The sequence below is a fragment of the Mirounga angustirostris genome, unplaced genomic scaffold, assembly GCF_029215605.1.
Source record: "Mirounga angustirostris isolate CCGP_5_RB_7025 unplaced genomic scaffold, mMirAng1.0.hap1 SCAF_15, whole genome shotgun sequence".
Classification (NCBI taxonomy): Eukaryota; Metazoa; Chordata; class Mammalia; order Carnivora; family Phocidae; genus Mirounga; species Mirounga angustirostris.
The window spans coordinates 90,108,311-90,129,203 of NW_026991723.1; the positions used below are offsets into that span (position 1 = coordinate 90,108,311).

Here is a 20,893-nt window from a genome sequence, read left to right on the forward strand (position 1 = left end):
GGGCGAGTGGGCGGCGGCCACGGATGGGGATAGGACATGAGCGCCGGAGAGGCGCCCGGTTCCCTGAAGCCTCGCATGGCCTAGGAACAGGAAAAGCGAATCCATGCGAGACGCCAGAAAGTTTTCTAGAGTCACCGCTTGAAGAATAAAAGGGTCTATAATTAAGCTAATAAAGGGGGGAAATTAGAGCATCGTTTTAAATAACCCAAAATGCAAGAAAGAAAAATTTGATACAGACTAGGCCGGGGAAATGAAAAGCCTTCGTGCCATGTTGGCACAGATTTCTACACACGTGATCAACTCGACAAAGTTACTGTGATTTAAACACTCACTTGCCTTAGCTCCAGCAGCCGTGACAAAATACCATTGGTGTTGGGGGGCTTACAAACACCAGAGCTTTGTTCTCCACAGTTCTGGAGGCTGGGAAGGCAAGATCGAGGTGCCAACGAGAGGGTTTCATTCTGGGGCTCCTCTCTGGGCCCCTGGGTGAACAGCCCCAATCCTATCTTGAGGGCCCCACCTTCATGACCGCATCTAATCTTGATCACCTCCCAATACCATCATCGCATTGCTGGTGATGGAATTCTCTGCTTTTGTTTGCCTGATAAATGTATTTAATTCTCTTTAAAAATAAAAAAAAAAGTGGGCGCCTGGGTGGCTCAGTCGGTTGGGCAACTGCCTTCGGCTCAGGTCATGATCCCGGAGTCCTGGGATCGAGTCCCACATCGGGCTCCCTGCTCGGCGGGGAGTCTGCTTCTCCTTCTGACCCTTTCTCCTCTCATGCTCTCTCTCTCACTCTCGCTCTCAAATAAATAAAAATCTTTTTTAAAAAAAGTGGTTTATATGCATTTTTTCCCCCAGTCTCATCTTTGGAGAATATTTTCACAGGATATAGTGAGGAAAAAAAATTCTATTTCTCCCTAACCCCTGAGCACATTAAAATTCTAGTTCCACTGTTTTCAGGCCTCCATTGTTTTATTTTCCCCCTACATGTAATGTCTTTTTTTTTTCTCTCTGCTTCTAAGATTTGTATTCATCCTCCCATCCCATCTGTCAGCAGCTGCAGTTACCCAGCGGAGCGCTGGCCGTGGAGCCTCCTGCCTTGGGATCCATCGGCATCTGGGAGCCTGAGGCCGCTCTCCCCACCCCCCCAACTGCCCGCCCGGAGTCCTTATTCACGGCCTGTTTCCGGGGAGGGAAACCTAAGCGAGCGGGGCCAGAGGCAGCCCTACAGGGCAGGCCGTTGGGACTCTGGAGAGGCCGGTGAGGAGGTCAGAGGTGGCCCGGTGCTGGGGGGCCGTCCGGGAGCTGCCGGCCAGCGTGCTCGCGGACAAGGCCTCCAACCTCACGTCAGCCTCCTGAGACGACCTCAGATGTGGGACGGGGACCTGAGAATGCCGGACGCCCAGATGCCCCGGATCCCCCGGACCCCAGCGGCCCGCAGACCGGTTCCAATCCCCTGGCTGAAGGAGAGCATCCCCGGTGGCCGGGGGGCCACGCTCGGGTCCCCTGCAGCCTCACAGGATGGCATATCCCCTCGTCCGCCCCCCCCCAGCCCCTCCGGGTCAATACTAGGGTGAGTTTCAGCCTTGCCCACGTGGGAGGGACAGTCCCTGCGGTGGGACGACAGCGCCGCCTCACACAGGCCCCGGGACCGGCGCTGGCAGAAACCAGGGAGTTGGGCCCGAGAGGGAGGAGAGCAGAAGCCGCAACACGGGGAGCCTGGGATGTGGAAGCGCTCTGGGGGCCTCGGCGGGGACACCTGGACGGGCCCTGCGTAAGGATGACGGTGCTCAGCGCCAGCACCCCCTCCCCGGGAGGGCAGAGGTCGCTAGCGCGCTGGGACGGGTTCTGGGAGGCCGGAGCTCCCCAGTGCCCACGTTCCCCAGGAGACCCCAGAGGACACTCTTCGGGCTCAAGACAATGGCGGGACCCTGGGTCAGTGAGCAGCTCGGTGGTGACTGTCCCCTAGGCCAGGAGGGACTTGTCAGTTGCTGCCAAAAACCGGACTTGGGGGTGTCAGGGCGGGATTCGGGCAGAGCGGAGGCCCGGCCGGCGGGTCTAACGCTGGGGAACTCTGCCTACCACACCCGGCAGGCGACAGCCTTGTCACACGGACTCCGTGGCTAACGGACCAGGAGGGCAGACAATGAGGGTAGTGTCTGATCTTAACCAAAAATGGGGAGCCAGGGGGCTTACCAAGCCTCTCTGTGGGCCCTCCCCCAATCCCGGAGTCCACCTTTGCGATGGATCTACTGAGCGTCGGGCCCCTGCAGCTGGGCCAGGCTTCTAGAAGGCCCTGAAACCACTGCCTCCAGCTGAGATGTGAGACTCACCGGAAGCTACACTGGAACTCCGGTGGGTCGTAAGGATGACTGTCACCCTAACAACGTCCAGGCGGTGACGGTGCTGGAGGCCCCACGTCAGGGGTGACGCTCCAGGGACTCGACTCTGCTTCCCAGACTCTGCTTCTCTGAGCTCCGCCATCTGCACGTAGCCGCGAAACCACCGCGGAAGTGGGGCCCAGGCCTGGGTGCGCACACGGAGGCAGGAACTTGGGGGGCCGCCCGCTGAGCCCATCAGCTCACCAGCACCCGCCACGCTTCTCCAGGTGACCCCGACCGGCCTCCACGGCGATGGCACCTTCCCCACCCACGCAGCCCTGCCCAGCTTCCTCCGCTGCATGTTCTCTGTTCTCTCAACAACGGGCCCGGGCAGGTCTCCCATCACTGCCAGTGTCGAGTGTCACCACCCGGTCACTGTGGCCACTTCCTGGCCGCTGACACGGCTGAGCTGTCTCCGTGTGTTGAATTGGCTTTTCACGTTTCCTTCTGCAAAACACCTGATTGCATCTTTCTCCTGTTTCTTCAGTCACGTGTGTTGCTACTTAGGCCGATTTCAAATGTATTCCATTTTAAACATGACCATGTAACACATCCCACAGAGGCCACAAACCATACGTGTGTGGCTACGATTTGAGTGTGACCACTATGCACCATGACAGACAGCACAGGCCTCACCCCAGAAGGCCCCCTGGCGCCCGGCCTCAGCCAGGAACCCCCACGGGTGACCTCACTGTTTCTGATTTCTATTAACAATGGATGGATCTAGAGGGTATGAAGCTAAGTGAAATAAGTCAGTGAGAGAAGGACAAACACCGTATGACCTCGTAGGTGGACTTTAAGAAACAGAGCAAACAGGCAAAGGGAAGAGGGAGTGAGAGGCAAACCAAGAAACAGACTGTTAACCATAGAGAACACCCTGCTGGTGACCAGAGGGATGGGGGAAGCAGGTGATGGGGATTCAGGAGCGCACCTGCCGTGATGAGCGAGGGGTGAGGTATGGAAGTGTTGAATCAATATATCATACACCTGAAACCAATATAACACTATGTTAACTAACTGGAATTTAAACTAAAAACCAACTGATGGAGACTTGTGTCGTTTCCAGTTTGGGGCTAAGATGATGAATAGGACCATGAACCTCCCTGCATGAGTCTTTCTGTGCAGTTCCCCTGGGGACATCGGGAGAGGAACCGCCGGGTCCAGGTCTGAGGGTGGGCACGTGGAGCAGGGAGGGAGGACGGGGGGAGTAACCGCACCACACGTCCTCAGACCGGTTTTCCCTCCCACCGCCCCAGCCCCGGTACCTGGTACCTTCGAGAGCGTTCCCTCAACGCTTTGCGCTTTTCGGTGGGAAGTGGCTTGCGGGCAGAGCAGGTCTCGCTGTGATTGACGGCATTTCCGTGATTACTGATGAGGGTGAGCATTGTTCACATGTTAATTGACCATTCCTGTTTTCTTCTGTTAACTACCTGCTCCTGTCCGTTTCCACTTTTCTACTTGGCTGCGTGGGGTTCGGGAATCCGTAGGAGCTCCTTACCTATTCTGGGCCCCCGGCCCCGCCGTATTAAATGCACTGTAAAGCCTGTTTCCCCGTCTCTCTCCTGCCTGTGGGGACTCCGCGCTGTCTCCCCCAGTCTCCCACGCAGAGACCTTTCCTCCCGAAGCTGCTCTGGCACCAGCACTCAGCAGACACTCCCCGGGCAGTGCTTGGCCTCACCTGTCTCAGGATCGGTACTTTCTTACTGTTTTCCATCTCTGTATATTTCCACTTTGTCTTGCCACCTCGGTTATAATTTTAGAAGGGTTTTTTTTTTCCATATTTCATTCAGAGTATTGCCACGGGGGCTTTAAGAGGGGTCATCAGGATATCTAATCTGCCACGTTGCCAGAAGTGGAAGTCTCCAGCTTCTTTTGAATTTTCGTGTTCTGTGAGGATCTTCCAGAAAAACAATGCAGCGATTCTCCAGGTTCAGGCCCACAGACACTGATCAACAAAGGGATGTCTGCTAGAAAAACAGGTCTCCAGGCCTTCCGCAAACTTGCTGAATCAGGCTCTCTGGGGATGGAGCCCAGGACTCTTCATTTTAGCCAGCATTCCAGAGGATCCTCAGACGCTGACTGGCTGCCCTGGACAGAACACCTCTCCCGGGGGCTGCTCAGGGACAAGTCACCTTCTTAAGTGGCTAGAATATCCGCATGTGAAAGAATGAAGGTGGCTCATCCTCACACCATCTGGCAAAAGTAACTCACAATGACCCACTGGCCCAAACATAAGAGCCAAGACTATAGAACTCTTAGAAAATAAGAGAGTCAAGTCTTTGTGACTTTGGATCCAGAACTACGAGTGATAAAAGAAAAAATGAGGGCGCCTGGGTGGCTCAGTCGTTAAGCGGCTGCCTTCAGCTCAGGTCATGATCCCGGAGTCTTAGGATCGAGTCCCACATCGAAGCTCCGCGGGGAGTCTGCTTCTCCCTCTCCCACTCCCCCTGCTTGTGTTCCTGCTCTCGCTGTCTCTGTCAAATAAATAAAATCTTTAAAAATAAAAGAAAAAAATGAATGGAACCTCATCAACATGAATTTTTGTGTGACACACAGTAGCCCATCCAGAAAGGGAACAGACAACCCAGGAGCAGGAGACATAGTTCCAGGTCCTACATCTGATAAAGGACTTAGATCGAGAACATATAAGGAACTCATAATTCAATAATAAAAAGACAACTCAGGGGCGCCTGGGTGGCTCAGTCGGTTGAGCGTCTGCCTTCGGCCCAGGTGATGATCCCAGTGTCCCGGGATCAAGTCCCTCATCGGGCTCCCTGCTAGGCGGGGAGCCTGCTTCTCCCTCTCCCTCTGCTGCTACTTCCTCTGCTTGTGCTCTCTCTCTCTCTCTCTCAAATAAGTAAATAAAATCTTTTTTTAAAAAAAGACACAACTCAATTTTTAAATAGGCAAAGGATCTGAACAGATATTTCTCAAAGTAAGATCTAGGAATGGCCAGTAAGTGCAGGAGAGAACGCCCCACACCAGCAGCTGACACCTACCATGCCATGGCTGAACCTTGAACACATGCTGAGTGAAAGAAGCCAGACACCCCGGGCACAAACTGGAGGATCCCATTTAGAGGGAGCGTCCAGAGAGAGAAAGTACATTAGTGGCTGCCGGTGGGGCTGGACATGGGGAGATGGGGAGTGAGTGCTGATGGGTGCAGGGTTTCTTTTTGGGGTGACAGAATGTTCTAAAATTCGGGGAGATGGTTGCATGACAGGATGAACTCTATGATGTGTGAATTCTATCTCAATAAAGTTGCTTCCTAAGTGGCTAGAAGGTTTCTTTTCGCGCATCTCCCTCCACTGCGTGTGAGGACAGAAGTTCTGTCTTCTGGTGGCCTTGTGGAAAGCATGACATTGTCACTGCAGATGAGGTCCTCGTGCCTGCACCCCTCCAGGTGCAAGCTCCCCAGGAAGCTGGGGCAGCAGGTGCAAGGTCCTGGTACGTCCTGCCTGGACCTGTGAACAGGTCTGCTTTTGGGGTCCTTCCTCTGTACCTGGAGATCAGTGGAGCGTTCTGCCATTTCTGAGAATAAAGGGGCAGGTGCTCCCCTGGCTATTTACATGGAAATTACACGTCACATCCTCATTCTGGCCTCTGGGCCCAGTATCAGCTGGAAAAGATTTGCAAAGGAAATAGAAAAGATTTGCAAAGGAAATAGAAAAAACTCTACCGCTTGGGGCATCACCAAAACCCAGTTCACAGTTAAGTAGAAGTGTTCTGATGGCCGTGAACCTGAGCTCAGCCCTCTTACCCAGCGGAAGGAACGGCCAGCCCCACGGGTCAGAGCTTGTCTGGCAGACCCAGACCGCTGGTGAAAAAAATAAGAACTGTTTTGCTAAAGAAAGTCACCACATGCGACACATGGAAGGACATGACACTAAGAGAAATAGCCAGTTTCGAGAAGACAGATAACTGCATAATCTCCTTCATGTGAGCTCCCTGAAATAGTCAAACTCACAGACACAGAATGGCAGGTGCGGGGCTGGGGAAGGGGGCGTGAGGACTTGCTGTTCACTGGGTGTAAAGTTTCACTTATGCAATAAGAAAGTTCTGGAGGGGGCGCCTGGGTGGCTCAGCCAGTTAAGCTTCTGCCTTCGGCTCAGGTCATGATCCCAGGGTCCTGGGATCGAGCCCTGCATCGGGCTCCCCACTCATCAGGGAGTCTGCTTCTCCCTCCACCCCCCGCCCCCCACCCGCTCATGCTCTCTTTCTCAAATAAATAAAATCTTAAAAAAAAAAAAAAGCTTTTGGAGATCTGCTGTACGACATCGTGCCTATACTCACCTACACTGTATTGTACACTGAAAAATCTGTTAAGAGGGTAGACCTCGTGCTTAATGTTCTTGCTACAATTTTTTTAAAAACACATTGGTGTTCATACCCACCTATGTATCCATCTGCCCACCCACCAACCCACCCATCCATTCATCCACCCCAAACTTCTGCCTCTACTTATCTCTAGTGAATGGCAATTAAGGGTTTTATCCTGGCAAGAATGGGAGTTCCATGTCCAATGTGATATGCTTCTGTTGTGTTGTGGGTATTTTGTAAGTAACATCGCAATAATAAAAATATTTGTAATTAGGGGCGCCTAGGTGGCTCAGTCGTTAAGCGTCTGCCTTCGGCTCAGGTCATGATCCCAGGATCCTGGGATCGAGCCCCGCATCGGGCTCCCTGCTCGGTGGGAAGCCTGCTTCTCCCTCTCCCCCTCCCTCTGCTTGTGTTCCCTCTCTCGCTGTGTCTCTCTCTGTCAAATAAATAAAATCTTAAAAAAAAAAAAATTTATAATTATCTATTTTTTAAACTGGAAGCATGTTCCATGGTCAACTAATGTGTCACTGTTCCTGTTCCTCTGAATCCTCATATGTGCCTCAGCTCAGCTTCTGAAGCCCCTTCTCCTCTGCTGGGGGACTGCCCTGAGCGCTGGCTTCATTGAAGTCTCTCCTGCGCGCTTCGCTGGCTCCTGGGCACCCGTCTACTCTAGTCCTGACCGCACCACTGTGCCAGAGAAACTGGTCTGATGCCCGAGGCCAAAGAAGGGGAGCATGCTGGGAGGACAGGGGACCCGAGGGCAGAGATGGGAGTCAGGAACCACTGGAAATAAGATGGTGTCTCTTTGTCTCTCGTCTCTCTTTCTTCATCTTTGTGAAGCAGAAGCTTCGCAATGGCAGAGAGTCCATCCTCCCCCCTTGTCTCCTGTCTCCCCAGTGCCCGGCACACAGGAAGCCTGGGGCACTTGCTGAGTGCATGAGGTGGTCACGTGCCTGCTTCACGCTCTGTTGCCCTGCTGTGCTTCACTGCGCCAGGAGTGCTCTCCTTCCTGCAAGCAGTAAGAAGAGAGTCATAGCTGCCCTTGGTTGTCCTCCCAAATTCCCGGGACAGAGAAGCTGGTCGGCCCGCTCAGAGTGACCAGCAGGTGTAACCCCGGTCCCACAGTGGAAGCCCCTGTGGAGGCTGTGGGTGTGGCCGGCAGACACCCAAGGGGCCTTGGCACCCCCGGATCTCTACTGCCAGGGAAGTAGGGAAGGGAGGGGACAGGCACAAAGGCAGGCCTGAGCCGCGCTGGGAGCCGAGCGGGAGCGAGAGTCTGCGGTGACATCGTTCTGATAAAAGAGACTGGAAATGACCCCAGCAGCTACTCTAATGAAGACAAGGTCGAAAGCGACTTGCTCCCTCGCAAGTGACCTCTAATCAGGCTCGGTGGGTAACTTCAAGCACAGCCGCGGATCGAGGAGCTAGCCAGACGCTTGCCCTCCAGCCTCGGGCCTGGGCCCCTCTGGGCCGGGAAGCCCCAGATGCGGCGTCGCGGGGGCTGGACCTGGGCGCCCCAACTGCCCAGGCCGGCCGCGCCAGCAGGCGGGGAGCTGGAGCGCGGCTGCCGTCAGAGGGGCCTGGCCGCCGCGCAGCCTCCCGCGACGAGCCGAGGAGCCGGGAAGCTCTGCTACGGGGCGACGCGAGGGGCGGCGGCGGGGAGGGGACGAGGCCGTTCGCTCCTTTCCGGGGGAGCGATCTACACGAGCCCCAGGTGTTGGGCCGACCCCGCGCTGCGCCCCAGCCCGCCGCACACCCGAGGGGCGCGCCGGGGACCCGCGCGCGCGCCACTGCACCTCAATGAAGCCCGCGCGGCCCCGGCCCACAGGCGCCGACGGATCCGGGATGCTGGCGGGCGCGGAAGGCGGCAGGGACCCGCAGGGACCAGCCGGGCAGCGACAGTGGGGACAGCAGGTGCCCACCCCGGGCCCACGCGGAGTTCGGGGACCCGCAGAGGCACTTGGGGGCTGACCCCCTGCTGCCACTTGCCACGTGCAGCCTTGGGCAAGTCATTTCACTTCTCCCAGCACTGACCTCTGGGGGAGTTGTGAATCAGGTGAGACAGAGCCAGTGCCTTCATCCCGCACGTACTCTGTGCCCTGCCCTGTTTTTGGCCTTAACCTGCATTAACTAATCCCCAATACTTGCTCAGCATTGCCTACGAGGCAATGACTATTTTGCTCGTTTTACAAGGATCCAGACAGGTTAGGTAACTTGCCCAAGATCACACAGCAGCGTGGGGACCCAGGCTGCTTGGTTCCGCGGCCCATGCTCCGGGCGGACATCACGGGCCTCACAGAGCAGGCACAGAGCGTGCAGAACCTCTGAGCTGATGGTGTGGCCAGGCCCCGAGAGCAGGGCGTCCACAAAATGAGCGTTAATATGTGAATGAATGTTTTGTGTCTTTGGCTAAGGATTCACATCCAAATGGTGTTTCGTGGGAGAGTTCTGGTAAAGTGGGATCCGAAATGACATGCAGAGGACTAGAGTGGGGTAACGGAAGCAATCCTAGCCAGGCCAGGGCTGGCCACCTTTCTGCTTTACTGTCTCCTCCAATCTGGGGGTGCTGGGTGTAAGCTAGCACAGTCTCATCACGCATGGAGCGTTTGCAACCTGAGGTCATGTGGTCTGTAACTGGGACAGTGGGCAGGAGCCCACTGTCAGGGTACATTCAGGGTAGACACCCCCTTCCCTGTGGGGGTTGGGAAGAAGTGGGGTCTGGGAGGGGAAGGCCTCTGATGGAGTTTCAGGAGGTGGGACCCAGTGTCTGAACAGGGCAGGGAGAGAGGGTTAATGGCTGAGTCGCCCGGCAGAAGTCACCCCTGGAGAGAGGACCCAGGCCTGTGAGGCCTGGCCGGGATCAGGGTCAGATCGTGGCTGGAGGGGTTTGGGCTACCCCAGGCTAGAAGGGGTATGAGGCCCAGAGTACCTGGGCATCCTCAGAGCCAAGAGGCTGGAACCGCAGTCTGGGGCCCAGGCTGACCTGGCCCTCCCGAGGTCCCACAGGCAGAGAGTCCCAGAGCACCAGGTTCAGGTGTCGGTGGCTCCAGGGGACCTGAAGCAAGTCACTCACCCTCTGTGGCTGCAGTGTCCGCTTCTATTGATGGGGAGATCACCTGGGAGGTGGGAGGAGGAGGGAGCTCATGGAAGAAGATCAAGAGCTCCATCAGCAGAGGATGCAGCCGTCCTGTCCCCCTGGTGTCCACACCTGTGGACTGCAGGCTCTGCAGGCCCAGAGGGGCTGCTTCCCTGGGACCTGAGAGCAGGCCTTCTAAAGGGTTCTGGCACTTTATTATTTTTTTTTTAGAGAGAGGGAGAGAGAGAAAATCTTAAGCAGTCTCCACACCCAGCACGGAGCCCAACATGGGGCTCAACTGCACAACCTCATGATCTGAGCTGAAATCAAGAGTCAGACGCTTAACCGACTGAGCCACCCAGGTGCCCGGATTCCAGCGCCTCTTAAGCAACAGTTAAGTGTGTCTAGAACCGCACGGTCCCATGTGGCAGCCAGGAAGCCACCTGTAACTATTTATATTTGTAATATAAATTTATATTTATGATATATTTATATTTAAATTAGTAAAAATTCAGTGCAATTAGATGGTAACCGTCTATGGCTCGTGGCCGCCGTGCTGGGTGGTGCAGAGAGTGCGTGCCCAGCACTGCAGAACGGGGCTGCTCTAGAGAGGGGGGCGTTTAAAAACTACATTTCTTGAGCACTTGCTGTGTGCCCAGCACTGGGTTGAGAGCTTCCCTTGCGCCCCACGAGCAGGAACTGGCATGACCCCTGCTCTGGTTGTAGGTGAGGCTCTGAGGGTCCGTGCCTCGTCCAAGGGCACCCGGCGCATGGGTCCCGGAGCCCTGCTGCACTCCACTGCCTCCCTGGGCTTTGTCCGTCCCGTGTCCCCAGACCCCAAAACAAGGCCACCTTCTCGCCACCTCACCTTGAGGACACATAAGACTGCACCCAGCACTCTTTATTGGCTCAGCTGAGGTTCCAGGAGGTTGGGGAGGGCATTAACTTTGTTTCCCTGCAGGATGCTCCTTGCTCAGAGCCCATCAGGGAATTTTCTTGGGCAGAGGATTAATGATCCCACTCTCTATGTATTCAAACACTGTGTATGGGTCCTGGTCCGCGTTGAGGCTGATGGCGTGCTTATAGAACTCCTCCAGCTCCAAGGAATTCCTGTAGAACAGATCCATTTTGAGCTTGACTTGCTCTTCAGTATCCTTTGGGTTCTGCAGGAGGCGGCCCTTGATTTCCATGGTTGGAGGGGGCTTGTACATGAGGTGGTACCTACAAGAGAGCGGGGGAAGCAGGTGACCTATGGTCTGGCCCGAGGGCAGGAGAAGAAGGGGCCTTCTGTCCCACTGTTGACCCAGTTGGTCACCGTGCCCACTACCAGCAAACATTTACTGCACACCAGCAGCGTGCACACCCTCAGCTGGGCCCTGGTGCCCCAGAGACGCAAAGCATGTCCCTCCCCCGGGGAGGATGCAGGTCAGTGACAGGTGGACAGAATAGAATATATTAAGTCCCCAATTCCTTCCTTTCTTTCCTCCCCTTCCTTTCTCCCTTTTCTTCTTCCCTCTGAACAGTATTTATCAAGCATCTGCTATTTGTCTGGCAATATGTCTGCTCCTGGCAATGTGAGGCAAGACAGTGTTGGCTCTGTGCTCCTAGAGCTTGCAGCCGAATGGGGGAGTGGGACATCGTAACAGCAAATGTGAGCGGAGAGGACAGGAAGGGCCACAGACGGTCACTACAGGGAGGGACCCCAGGGGCAGGGCAGTGTGAAGGCCATTGGACTTGACATGGGTCAGTGAGACCCTCCCTCGGCGTAAGGACGAGAAATCAACCTGTAGTTTAGAAAAATCCTGGTGTTTCTTTCCTGCCCCTCCCCACTCCACTCCTGAGTCCCCCTACCCAGAAACGTGGCCCTGGGTGCCAGCGAGGATGGAAGCTTCTACCTCTTTGTGATTGTGGGGACTTTCAACTGCGTTTCAGCACCAACACAGTGATTATACTTGGTCGACCACAGGATAAAACTCAGAGTTCACTTCCTGGGACTCAGGGTGGGCGCCCTGGTGGACTGGTTCCCACGGGCATGTTTCTATAGGAGCCTCCTCGGCCGTGCGCATCACCGTGACAGCGTCTCGGGGTCGCCCGCCAATCCAGCCACGTCACATGCGCAGGTCAGAACTGCTACTCGGGACAGAGTGGGCACACCTTTCGCCTCGGACGTCCATTCCCTGGCTACTCTCCCAGGCGGAGGGTCCACAGACACTGCCCAGGGGAACCGACTGGAGGAACCCCCTTTCTAGAGTCTTCTGTCGGTGTCATGCCCAGACCTATCCTGCTGTGGCATCATCAGTCAGCCGGACGGACAGGGGAGGCTCCCCAGCAGGGCCCGACCCCTGGAGCCCTCAGACAGCCAGCCACCAGGAGCCTGGCACCAACCTTTCTCCCGTGACAGGATCAATTCTCCTCAGGGTCAGCCGCTCAATGACAGAATCGAATGGCACATTCAGGAAAAACACCCTACGGGGAGAGAACAGCACCACGGTCAGCTGGAGGGGACTCCGGGCTGGACTCTGGGCACCTGAGACCAGGGCCAGCATCTTCCCCGCACGGGGGTGGAGCCTCAGGAGCGATCTTTCAGGGGCTCCAGGTACCAAGCTCTCCAAGGTCACCAGGGAGAGATGCAGACAGAGGCCTCCCTGCCACGGAAGCTTGGGTTAGAATCCACCTCCACCACTGACTTGCCGTGTGACCTCGGGCCACTCACACAGCCTCTCTCAGACTCAGTTTGCTCAGCTGCAAAATGGGCTAATGACAGTTGCCTGGTGTTGAAGATCTGACGGCAGGAAGCGTGTCCCATGCTTAGTGCGGGGTTTGCGCACCCTCGGCGCTCAAACGCGGCAGGTAGGGCTATAATGTCATCCCTCTCGTCATGGGACAGCCTTCCTGAAAGTTCAGTCCCCCTGGCTGCCACGCCCTCCCGCAGAGCTGGGGTTCTCAGCTCCCCCATTTTCTCCTTCACAGAGGAGCCCTGGACCCAAGGGAGCAGGGCCTTCGAAAGTAAACAGCCCAGACCAGAGCCCAGCAGAAAGGACACAGAGCCCACTTCTGATAAGCCCGGTCTCTCCTAAATCCTTAGTGCAAGTGGCTGAGTCCCTGCTTTCTGACAACGGGACCCTTTTTTTATACAAAACGTGAGGGCGGGGTTCTTATCTAGGGTGATTTTGCCCCAAGGAGACATTTGGCAATCTATGGGACATTTGTGGTCGTCACAATGGGGGAGGGGAGCTACTAGTAGGTAGTGGTGGAGACAGGGAGAGTGCTCAACATCCTAGGTGTGGGATAGCCCCCGGCACAAAGAGTTACCCGGCCCCAATGTCAGTGGTGCCAGGGTTGGCAGATGGGACAGAGGAGAAGGGCACGCACTCTGGGTGGGACAGGTGGGTGGGGTGAAGGGCCATGTGTTCACGGCGCCTGCTCACAGCTCTAATCCAGGCCCTGTCCTCTAGTGTGAAACCATCCCAGTTTGTTTTTAAAGAATTAACTTCTGGAATAGTCCATTGCTCACTTACTGCTCACTCATTCATCCTTTAATTAATCCCTACGTGCATTTATTGGATGCCTGCTGTACGCCAAGCATTGCAGTAACTCGGGGGAGTTTCCCAGCCTGCCGTGTGGAACGGAAACACAGGACTCAATGGGCTCATCATCACGGACATCTGGGTTCGATGACCGATGTGTTCACCTCCCACTGGGGACAACATCAGTGACAACAAGCACTCCCCGTGCGCCTGAAGCCTTGTTCGTTTCACTTCCAAGTAAGTAAACCCAGGCAAGCAGCAGCTCTAAGTGCAAGAAAAATGCACACAAATGAGATTTCTTGCCTTTGCTCTTGGGGTGGAGTCTCTTCAAGATGGCCACTCTGTCTCCTCCAAGTTAGAGAACAAAGAAAGCCTTCACCCTGGCCCAGAAATGCTGATTCGGCAGGCACCGGAGGGAGCCCGGTATTCCCCTGAGCCTGGGATCTGCTGCCTGGGGGAGCACCCGGGCCAGCGACTCCGTGCCAGGCACCCTTGCAGGGCCCGTGTCCCCTAGGAATTAGAGGCAAATGGTTGACCATGTGTATTTTCTGGGAGGGGATGGGCCCATGGGTCTCAAATTCTCAAAAGGGCGCCATTTTTTAAAAAATAAATGATTTTTTAAAATTTTTAACTGAAGCATAGTTGACACACAATGTTATATGAGTTTCAGGTGCACAACATAGTGATTCAACAATTATATACACATTATGAACTGTTCCTACGGTGCATGTAGTCACCACCAGAAGTTATTACAATACTATCGACTGTATTCCCTAGGCTGTATGTCTCATCCCTGGGACTTATTTATTTTATAACTGGAGGCTTGCGCCTCTCAATCCCCTTTGCCCATTTCACCCATCCCCCACTTCCCTGGAACCCTCTGGCAACCACTGGTTTGTTCTCTGTAGTTATGAGTCTGTTTCGTTCATTTGTTTTGTTTTCTTTTGTTTAGATTCCACACGTGAGTGAGATAATATGGTATTTGTCTTTCTCTGACCTGTTTCACTTAGCCTCCTTCCTTCTAGGTCCATCCGGTTGTCATGAATGGCAGGGTTTCCTTCTTTTTTTCTGGCTGAGTAATATTCCATAGTGTATCTATACACCATGTCTTCTTTATCCAGGCATCTACTGATGGACACTTGGGCTGTCTTCAGGTAAATACCCAGAAGTAGAACGACTGGGTCCTCTGGTAGTTCTATTTTTAACTTTTTAAGGAATTTCCATTCTGTTTTCCAGAGTGGCTGCACCAGTTTACATTCCCACCAACAGTGCATGAGGGGACCCCTTTCTCCGCATCCTTGCCAACACCTATTGTTTCTTGTGTTTTTGATTTTAGCCATAATGACAGGTGTGAGTGGTATCTCCTTGTGGTTTTGATTTGTATTTCTCTGATGATGAGTGATATTGAGCATCTGTTCATATGTCTGTCCACCATCTGGCTGTCTTCTTCGCAAAAATGTCTGTTCAGGTCCTCTGCTCATTTTTAATCGGATTATTTGTTTCTTTGGTATTGAGTTGTGGGAGTTCTTTAGACATCTTGGATATTAAGAAGGGCTGCCAATTCTTTTTTTTATTTATTTACTTGAGAGAGAAAGAGAGAGAGAGCAGGGGAGGGGCAGAGGGAAAGAATCTCCAGCAGACTCCCTGCTGAGCGGGGCTGGATCTCATGACCCAGAGATCATGACCTGAGCTGAAATCAAGAGTCGGTCCCCTAACTGACTGAGCCACCCTGGTGCCCTGAAGGGGTGCCAATTTCTTTTTTAAAGATTTTATTTATTTGAGAGAGGAAAAGCATGAGTGAGAGGGAGCACAAATGGGGGGGGGGAGAAGCAGACTCCCCATTGAACAGGGGGACTGATATGGGGCTTGATCCCAGAACCCTGGGATCACGACCCAAGCCAAAGGCAGATGCTTAATTGACTGAACCACCCAGGCACTCCGAGGGGTACCAATCCTTCAAGATGGTTCTGAGTCACTGATGTGAGTCAAAGCCTCCTGTTTTACTGACATGAAGGACATGCTACACTGACTGAGAAGGGGGCACAGGGGACTACTCCACATGCCGCACGAGGACACTTGCTGCTTCCCTGGGCTTATCGATGCCTGCCAATGGTCCTGATTTCCCTTGGGAGCCACCCTGGTCCTCTCTCATCCCTGTGCCATGTTTGAAGTTAACTCACCCCAGGGCTGCAGGGCTGAGTGTGAGGAAGGCCCGGGTGTGGCCAATCTGAGTGCTGGCTCCTCCTGCCCACAGGGACTGGATCAGTATGCAAGTTGATCCAAGCCGGGCCAATGAGAGGCTGCACCATGGCTTTCCAGAAAGGAGCTTCCTTTTTGCTGGGGCTGCTAAGCTGATGGTATGGTACCTGGGGCTGCCTGGAGCCTGCACGCAGAGAGAGCCTACCTGAGAATGAAGCCCTCCCCGAGAGAGAGGAGAGATACTGTTTGGGGCCCTGGATCAAGCTATACCTGAAGCTGACACACCTCTTAATGTTTCTCTGACATGAATACATAAACCTCTTCTTTTGCTTAAGCTGGTTTGAGCTGGGGTTCCTGCAGTTGTCCCCCAAAGGACACCTAATACTCCTAGTCTCTTCGATGCCACTTGCTTCTGGAAAATGTGTAAATTTTTTAAAAATGTGAGTGCCTGAGCCAAACGCTCTCTCTCCTTCAAGGCAAATTCTCCCCGCCTTTCTTCTCTCTGCCTCACTTTGCCCACACTGTTTGCTTAGGTTTGCTTCTGCCCAGCGGCCAAGAAGCCCCTCGCTGGTTCCTGATGAAAGCCGCAGCTGTCCCTCTGCAGAGCAAGCACTGTGGTTTCCCCTGCAGCCTGGGGGGCTAGGAGCCATGAAAACCGACTTCTTCCCGGCACACGTTCTTTTTTTTTTTTTTTTTTAAGATTTTATTCATTTATTTGAGAGAGAGACTGAGAGAGAGAGCACAGGAGAGGGGGGGAGGGTCGGGAGGGTCAGAGGGAGAAGCAGACTCCCCGCCGAGCAGGGAGCCCGATGCGGGACTCGATCCCGGGACTCCAGGATCATGACCCGAGCTGAAGGCAGTCGCTCAAGCAACTGAGCCACCCAGGCGCCCCCGGCACACGTTCTTGATAATGATTTCCGTTCACAACGTGCTGCAAAATAACAGCCACCAAATAAAACATGCGAGATCGGGGAGCGTCTGAACACGGGAGCACAGGTGTTTCAACGAGCTTTTATCCCTCGCGCTCCAAACACGCCGGGCCCCCCTTCCCACCCCCGAGACTTGCGAGGCCCAACAGCAACACCAAAACACGGCTGTCACCGCGGCTGGCGGCTGGCGGCGCCGCTCTGGATGCCGACGCCAGTAGAAAGGAAGCCAGTTTGGAAATCCCTGATAACTGATGCTGTTTCATAAACAAACAAGCCCCAGTTGAAAGAGTTTTAACCCAGCATATCAAGACTGCTTGTCGTCATTCAAGGGAATGGCTCGTGAAAGGCTGGCAAGATCAGAAGCACAAGGACACCAAATCGGTACTTGAAACACGTCTCTGGGAAAAGCCTCACTGGAGAAGGAGCTGTGTTTCCATGCTGGAAGCTCCTGGTTTGCCAGGCTCCTGGAGCCGCGGTGCCAGAGCCGGGTGGCGGCGTGGAGTGGGGAGCCCGGGCAGCTCTGCAGAGAGGCAGTCCTGTGTGTGCCTCGCCTGGCCAGGGTCTTGCATTCTGCTGCTCATTTCCAGGCACACAGCCAGGAGAGGGAGAACGGAGACAGCAAAGACAGCCAAGAATACCTACAGCAGGGTGGCGGGCAGTAGCAGCCCTGCAGGGGCCATGGGGGAGCTAGGACTCACCAGGGGCGGGGGCTGTACCTGCTTGGGGGCTTGCAGAGCTTCAGGCCGGTGGAGGCCTCCTGGGAGGCCTCTACTCCCTCACTACGCAAAGTGGGGTCCCCGATGAGCAGCACCAGCACCACCTGGGAGCCCAGCACCGCCAACCACCCACCCACTGACTTGGGAGTCTACATTTTTACAAGATCCACAGTGACTCATACACACAACCAGGTTGAAGAACTGCTGCCCCCCTTCCATGTTTCCAAGATGTGTCTGGTGTTGAGAATCATCAGGAGGACTTGTCTGAAATACAGATTCTGGGCACCCCTCTCAGAGCTACCAAACCAAAACCTCCAGGTAAGGGGCCGGGGGACCCGTATTTGTAAATCAGCAGCTCAGGTGACTCAAGTGCTCAACCAGGGATGGGAACCACAGCTCTAATCCCAGGTGTCACCCCTGGCCACACCCTGGAACCATCAGAGGAGCTTCGAGAATACTGGGGCCTGGTCCCCGCCCCCCTGGAGATTCAGCTAGAATTAGCCCAAGGTGAGGCGTGGGAATGGAGATTTTTAAAATCTCCCCAAGCAACTACAGTGTAGTCAAGGCTGAGAACCAGCACTCTGATCCTATCTGCTCAGGGTACAAGAGGGGGAAACTGAGTCCCAGAGAGGTCAGGCCTCATACTCCGTCACCCAGGGCATTGGTGCCTGATACCCAATGGCAGCTGGGATCTCTTGACACCCTCTGGCCATTCTGCCTGGGGCTCTGTTTGGGGAGCAAAGAAAGCCTTCTTTCTCAAAGGACCAGAAGCTTACCACCTGCTCCAGAGCTAAATTCTATGGAACTTTCTCTGGATCCACGCGTAGATTTGGTAAATGTGAGCTATGATATACAATAACTGACTTTAAATAAATATGGCGTCCACTACTGCAGAGAGGCAGGGCCCTGCCCTTATTAACCTCTTGATTTCAAGCAATAAGCGCTCCACTAGGGGCAAAACTCTATACAAAGCACCATGGTATAACTACAGTGAGATACCACTTCACACTCATTTGGAAGGCTATTAGAAAAAACCCAGCAAATAACAAGTGTTGGTGAGGATACAGAGAAAGTGGAATGCTTGTGCATTGCTAGTGGGAAGGTAAAATGGTGTATCCACTGTGGAAAAGTCTATGGTGGTTCCTTGAAAAAGTAAACATAGGACCCTATGATTCAGCTAGTCCACTTCTGAGTGTATATCCAAAATGAGGGAAAGTGGGCACTGGAACAGACATTTGCCTACCCAAGTTCACAGAGGCATTATTCAAAGTAGCTGAAAGGTGGTAATACCCCAGATGTCCACCAATGGTTGACTAGATAAACAAAATGTGGTGTATACACACAATAAAGTATTATTCAGCCTTAAAAGGGAAAGAAATTCTGACACCTGCTACAACGTGGATGAACCTTGAAGGCATTACACTAAGTGAAATGTCAGACACAAAAGGATGACTATTGTTTCGTTCCATTTCTGTGAGGTATGTAGAGGAATCGAATTCACAGAGACAGAACATAGAATGGTGAGCACCAGGGGATGGGGGTTGGGATGGGGAGTTAGTGTTTAATGGGGACAGAATTTCAGTTGAGGAAGATGAAAGAAGTTCTGGGGATGGATGGTGGTGAGGCCGCACAACACTGTGAATGTACTTACTGCTATCGGACCGTATACTTAAAAATGGCTAAAAGAGGGGCGCCTGGGTGGCTCAGTCGTTAAGCATCTGCCTTCGGCTCAGGTCATGATCTCAGGGTCCTGGGATCGAGCCCCGCATCGGGCTCCCTGCTCCGCGGGAAGCCTGCTTCTCCCTCTCCCCCGTGCTTGTGTTCCCTCTCTCACTGTCTCTCTCTCTCTCTCAAATAAATAAATAAAATCTTTAAAAAAAAATGGCTAAAAGAGTAAATTTTACATTAAGTATATTTTATCTCAATAAAAAATAAGTGCTATGGTGTAGTTTATACACATGATGGTGAAGGCAGGGGGAGGGGTGGTTCTCTGGCCTTGAATAAGCTTACAATTTAATGAGGTTCTTAATATACACATGTGTACAAATAAATGGATAGACCAAAGAATATGAACCATAGGATAGTACTAATTCTAAACTAACTATAATGCCAATGCTACACAAATGTTAAGAAAACAGAGGAGGAGAGAATAGAATTTACTTTATTAAGCAGCCTTTCCCCGATACCCAAAACCAGACAGAGACTCTACGGGAAATCATAGACCAATATCACTCAAGAATACGGAAGCAAAAACACTCAATAAAATGTTAACAAACTGAATCTAGCAATATATAAAAATAATAATACATTACAACTAAGTGTGGTTTTGCCTGGGAATGAAAGTCAAAACATTCAAAAATCAATCAATGTACTCTACCCTACTATATTAAAGAAGAAAAACTATACAATCATCTCAACAGATGCAGGAAAAGCATTTAACAAGATTTTACATCAATTCCTGATAAATACTCTAAGCGAAGTAGAAATAGATGGTAACTTCCACAACCCAATAAAGGATATTTACAAAAAAACTACAGGTAACATCATATTTAATGGTGAAAGACTGAATGCTTTCCCCTAAGACTGGGAACAAGGCAAGATTTGTCCATTCTCACCACTCCTATTCAGCATCATACCAGAAATCCTGGTTAATGCAATATGACAAGAAAAGGGAATAACATGCATACAAATTGAAAGGAAAGAAATAAAATGTCTCTATTTGTAGATGACATAATCATCTAAATAGAAGTACCAAAGAATCTTCAAAAAGGTTACTATAATAAGTATGTTTAGTGAATTCACAGGATACAAAATCAATGTACAAAAAAATAAATTGACTTTCAAGGTACCAGCAACAAACAACTGGGGTGGTTCAGTCAGTTAAGCATCCGCCTTCAGCTCAGGTCATGATCTCAGTGTCCTGGGATCAAGCCCCACATCAGGCTCCCTGCTCAGTGGAGAGACTGCTTCTCTCTCTCCTTCTGCCCCTCCTCCCTCATTCTCTCTCCCAAATAAATAAATCTCTTTTTAAAAAAGTACCATTTACAATAGTATAAAAATGAAATACATGTAAAGCTAACAAAATAAGTTCTGTGTGCAGAAAATGACAAAACACTGATGAAAGAAATCAGATTTAACTAAATGGGGAGTTATACCATATCCACGGACTCAGAGATTCGATATTGTTAAAATGTTAATCCTCCCCAAATTATAGATTTGGTGCAATTCCCACCAAAATTCCAACAAGGTTTTTTGAAGATTCTACACAAGTTAACTCTCAAAGTTATATGGGGAGTGTTTCTGGAAGAGAACTGTATTCAGTAAAACGATGTGGAAAGAGAACAAATTGATTTCAAGGCTTACTACAAAGCTACAGTAGTCAGGATAATAAGAGTGTTAGCCCATGGGGCGCTCGTAGGGCACAAAACGGGAGTGACTACTTTTTACGGACTTGTCAGGACAAGACCTCCTTCTAGTCTAAGGGCGGAGAGAGGCAGCATCCGTGTCTATAGACAACTGCTTCAGGGGCTGGGGAGAAGGAGCAAGTGAATCACGCATAGACTATCAAAAATCTAAAAAAAAAATGAAAGTTGGGTCACCTGCAGGAGGATTCACACCTCAGAACACACGAGGCCTGAGCTGTCTGAGGATAGGCGCTGGGGCTGCCTTGTCTGCAACCTTTGTGCAGGACATGTGCTAAGGGCCAGATAAGCATGCAGTGAGCGGGCGGATGTTGGCCGCG

The 20,893-nt window shown here is 52.6% G+C and overlaps 1 protein-coding gene across 5 annotated transcripts in view; it reads right to left on the reverse strand.

Moving 5' to 3' along the window:
- Positions 1-10,720: 10,720 nt before the first annotated feature.
- Positions 10,721-20,893, reverse strand: part of AK8 (adenylate kinase 8) — a 115,822-nt gene continuing 105,649 nt past the window's right edge. For all 5 annotated transcript variants that reach the window (XM_045883419.3, XM_045883417.3, XM_064580133.1 and 2 more), the window contains 2 exons: positions 12,166-12,246; positions 10,721-11,001 (listed from right to left, as the gene is read on the reverse strand). In XM_045883419.3, coding sequence (XP_045739375.2) covers positions 10,764-11,001; positions 12,166-12,246 — 319 coding nt within the window. In that variant the 3' untranslated portion in view covers positions 10,721-10,763. The remainder of the gene's footprint in view (positions 11,002-12,165; positions 12,247-20,893) is intronic.